Source organism: Lucilia cuprina, chromosome 2 (genome assembly GCF_022045245.1).
Source record: "Lucilia cuprina isolate Lc7/37 chromosome 2, ASM2204524v1, whole genome shotgun sequence".
NCBI classification, from domain to species: domain Eukaryota; kingdom Metazoa; phylum Arthropoda; class Insecta; order Diptera; family Calliphoridae; genus Lucilia; species Lucilia cuprina.
In genome coordinates this window covers 68,224,020-68,228,435 of record NC_060950.1, presented here as the reverse complement: position 1 = coordinate 68,228,435, position 4,416 = coordinate 68,224,020, and the positions used below count along the sequence as shown (strand labels likewise).

General features: G+C 30.9%; 1 protein-coding gene across 1 annotated transcript in view; it reads left to right on the top strand.

The window, feature by feature from the left end:
• LOC111681059 (lachesin) overlaps positions 1-343 on the top strand; it is a gene marked incomplete at its 5' end in the record, with an annotated part of 9,874 nt that extends 9,531 nt beyond the window's left edge. Inside the window, one exon of the mRNA XM_046956185.1 lies at positions 216-343. Coding sequence (XP_046812141.1) covers positions 216-343 — 128 coding nt within the window. The remainder of the gene's footprint in view (positions 1-215) is intronic.
• Between the last annotated feature and the right edge of the window lie 4,073 nt (positions 344-4,416).

Here is a 4,416-nt window from a genome sequence, read left to right as displayed (position 1 = left end):
ATCTATCTATCTATCTATCTATCTATCTATCTATCTATCTATCTATCTATATATATATATATCTATCTATCTATCTACCTATCTATCTGACCTTAAATACATTACTTAAATAATCTTAATCTTCCTGCAACTTTAGCAACAACCAAGTTCATAACTAACGTTTTTTAAATTCCTTTTAAATCCATATATGTATTTTTCTTCCTCCCTCTTTACAGATCTTCTTATGATTAGTGAATTTGAAGATTACTATCCCAATTCCTCAACAGACAGCATTGTATCCTGCACATCACTGACAACCTTCAGTATAGCAATGATTCTATTAAATTGGTGTCAGCGACATTGACATCATACTATGACAGGTAGCAACAACATTTAGAAATGGTTTTGTCATGTCGTCATAATAATCATTTATTTTTCATGTAAGAGGCGAAAATGTGTTGTAACATTTTTATTTAACATTTATCCTGATGTAACGAAAATATGCTTTTGTTTATGTCGAAGAAAAACTTAAATGTTAATTTTAAAAATTTTCCTTTATTTAAAAATTAAGTTTAAGTTTATTTGTTTAATTTATCAATTCAATTGATTTTTAAGATTTTCAAAAAAAAAGATGAAAATTCAGGGAAAATTTTAAAAATTGCAAACAAATTTGTTAAACAAAACAGTGATGTCAAAATTAAAAGAGATAGAAACCAATTTTTTACAATTTTTTAATTAAAATTGTTTTCGTTTAAATAACCTCTTATCCTTAAATCGACTAATTTCATAAGTCAATAGAGCAATGATGGCAAGACACAAGGGCTAGAAAAGTTATTAACTTCTTATACAATCACAATTTTCCAATATTCATTAATGCTCTTTAAATGAGAAAATAGTAAGTTTAAAGCAATGATAGGCAGAAAGTAAAACAATTAACTCGGTGACTAATTTGGTTAGTGTTTAAGAAACGATAAATAGCGATAGGCAGAGAATTAAGCTCTCCAACTCATTCCGCCAGCATTAACAGATAATGCCAATTAAACTGTGTAACTAGTTTTGATGCCTTGAAAGAGTTCTATGTCCACCGACAGGTAGAAAATGAGCTCTCTTGACTTTATAGTTTGTTTTCTATATATAAGAGAGAGACTATCAATGTATAAAAACAGGGAATTCATTGATGCTCTTTAAATGAGAATATTGGAAGTCTAAAACAGTGATAGGCAGAGAGTAAAACAATTACCTTCTCAACCATTATTGGCAGAGAATGACAATTTAACTCAATGACTAATTTGGTTTAATTTTAATAACGAAAAATAGCGATAGGCAAAGAATAAAACAATTTAGCTCTCCTACTGATTCAACCAGCATAAACAAAGATTGCCATATAAACTGTGTAACTAGTTTTGTAGTTTTGATGACTTAAGAGAGACTTTAATGCCGAAAACAGTTTCTATCTGTTGCTGTGCTCTCTTGATTCGATTGTTTCTTATATTGTACATTAAAGTGTAAAAACAAGGAATCCATTGAGTCTTTAAACGCTTTAAATGAGAGTGTTTGTGATTCAAAAACAGTGATAGACAGAGAGTAAAACAATTATCCCTTCAACCGTTATCGACAGAGAATGAAAAATTTACTCGGTGACTAATGTTGTTTAGAACGAAAGAGAGCTCTTTGTGCCTCACAGGTATCGGCTGAAGGTGGAAAATGAGCTCTCTTAAATAGAATAGATATTCTGCAGTTGCTCTAGCCATACACAAAATATATTTTCATTTATTGTCTGCTCATATTGTAATCATGCTTTATACATATTTTATTAGAGAGAATTTCCCTTACATCCTTCACAATTTTATGCCTCTGTCTGTATTTGTTACTTCTATGTTCTTACATAAATAACAATAAAGATGTAAATATTTTATGCCAAACTAAAAAACCATATAGACACAACATTTTCTAGACATGTTATAGGAAAATGTACAAAAAAAAAGTCTACATGAAAATACAAAAAACAGATCTTTAAAATTATGAAATCGTTTAAAGAATCTTAAAGACATGTTTTCGAACAATACACTTTAAGCATTGAAAGAGTCTAAAGGACATGTTTTTAACATTACACTATAAGCATTGGACATCAAATCTAATGAACAATAACGATTAGAGGTTCGTTGTGGGAACCCTAAGAGATGCAAATAACTTTCAAAATTTCAATTTTAATGATATTCTTAAACTCTAAATTCAAAACAAGTTTCGACAATAATCACTTTGTAATTGATCATAGTTCAGTATATATTTAATAAAACAAAATATCGCGAAAATATCTCCCAGACAGAAATATATTTCATAACACAATCTTTATATATTATTGATCTGTTATATAGATGGTATTTTTCCTAAACAAACCTCAGTTTAAGTATTATGTTGCTATTCTGCAAGCTTCCCACTCTAATCTTATTGTTAAACAATTATTATTTTATTTATAAGTCATTGACTGCTCTACTGAGTTCAATTTATAATCTTTTTTTCATTTGTTGTTTTATTTTTTGTATGTATGCAAGTGTATCTTGTTGTTGTTGCCTTTGGTTTAATGTTGTTGTAAGGTAAACAAAAATATCTCTTATCACTTGAGAACACTGTGTTGCTTTGTGGAGATTTCCATAATTTATACCATATGTATGAAAAAAAATATATATGGATTTATGTTTGTATGTATGTAACTCTAATGTAATCTTTAGCTGACTGGTCATCTTAACTGTCTAGTCTAAGTCTACGTGCTAGTTGTAATTAAAAACGAACAAAAAAATATTGATGATTAAATTACACTGGATTACATGGACTGCTTTGCGATCATTATGTGTAATGTTAGAACTCATTAAATATGTTATTACTTTTGCCGTTCGGTAACTAGTTTTTCAATTTACATATATACAGCTTTCTAAGTGTCGTTTTATTTGTTATAGATCATCAATGAAATTTCAAATAAGCGAGATACCATGCTCACAGGTTCTCAAGTTATATATGAACACTTTTGATATTCATTTGAACATTTGTGGATAAAATGAGAGAGTGGGCGTGGCATATATAAAATAAGAATATTTGAGAAAATGTAACAGCTGGAGTTCCAAGAGTTTATCGGTCCACTGTAGTATCGTTTGTTGTATTATAAGATAATGAACGCACTGAAACTAAGGAGCGTGGCACCTCTCATACAATTCACTACAAAAATTTATATATCTGCGACACCATTAAAGCTAGAATTTTTAAATTTTCTGAGAGAAATGAAATCCTTATATGGAAAAAAACAGTTGGACTAGCAATAGAAGACGTGGAACCTCCCATTTGAATTATAAACAAAAAATATTTGAGAAAATGTAACAGTGAGAGTTCCAACAGTTAATCGGTCTACTATAGTATCGTTGTAGTAGCATTGGAACTAAGTGGCGTGGCACCTCTCATACAATTCAGTACAAAAATGTATATATCTGCGACACCATTAAAGCGAGAACTTTTAAATTTTTTGAGGGAAATGAAATCCCTATTTGGAAAGAAAAGGGGAGTGGCACCTCCCATATGAATTAGATACAAAATTTTATATATCTGAGAAACTATTGGAGTTAGAAATCTCAAATGATGCACACAAAACTTTGGCATCCATGTACATTTTGGGTACTAAATAATGGAGGCTGGATAACTTATAGAGGGCATAGTACAGAAACTCGTATTATAATGAAAATTCTAAAACTAAAGGGCGTGTATAAATACAAAAATACACATCTGGAAAACAATTGGGGCTAGAATTATAAGATTTTCCAAGGGCAACTCTGAAACCATATTTATAAAGAAAATAGTCGGATATGCAATCGGGGCGTGGCACCTCCCATATGCATTATATACAAAAATGCATATAACTAAGAAACTACTGGCGGAAGAATCCTCAAATTTTGCACAAACAACTTTGACATCTATGTAAAGATTTATGTAATTAATAGGCGGATTAGTAATAGAGGGCGTGGCAGAAAACATGACATTTTACTTATTTCTCTATAGCTGGTTTTTGGTATTTAAAATCGATTTACTATATCAAACTTCCAAGTCTCCAGCACTTTCTTGAAGATGACATTTAAGTCAAAGTGCTTTACGTGAGTACTTCACGTGTATCTCACGGTATTCTTTTTAATCCACTGGGTGATTAAAATTATGCTAAAACTTAACACTGCTCTCTGTGTATCTTAAACACAGGTTACAATATACGTATATGGATGGTCCGGTCCATTATACGTGCACTATGCTCACAAGTACTCGTGCTATCTAATCTATTGCCACAGTAGTCCAGTTGGGGAAGGACAGATGTCATTAGCAATCTCAATCTAACCCCGACAATAATGTCGCCGAACCATACGACTGAGAAGGCTCTGTTGATTCGGCAACATCACCTAGATGAAC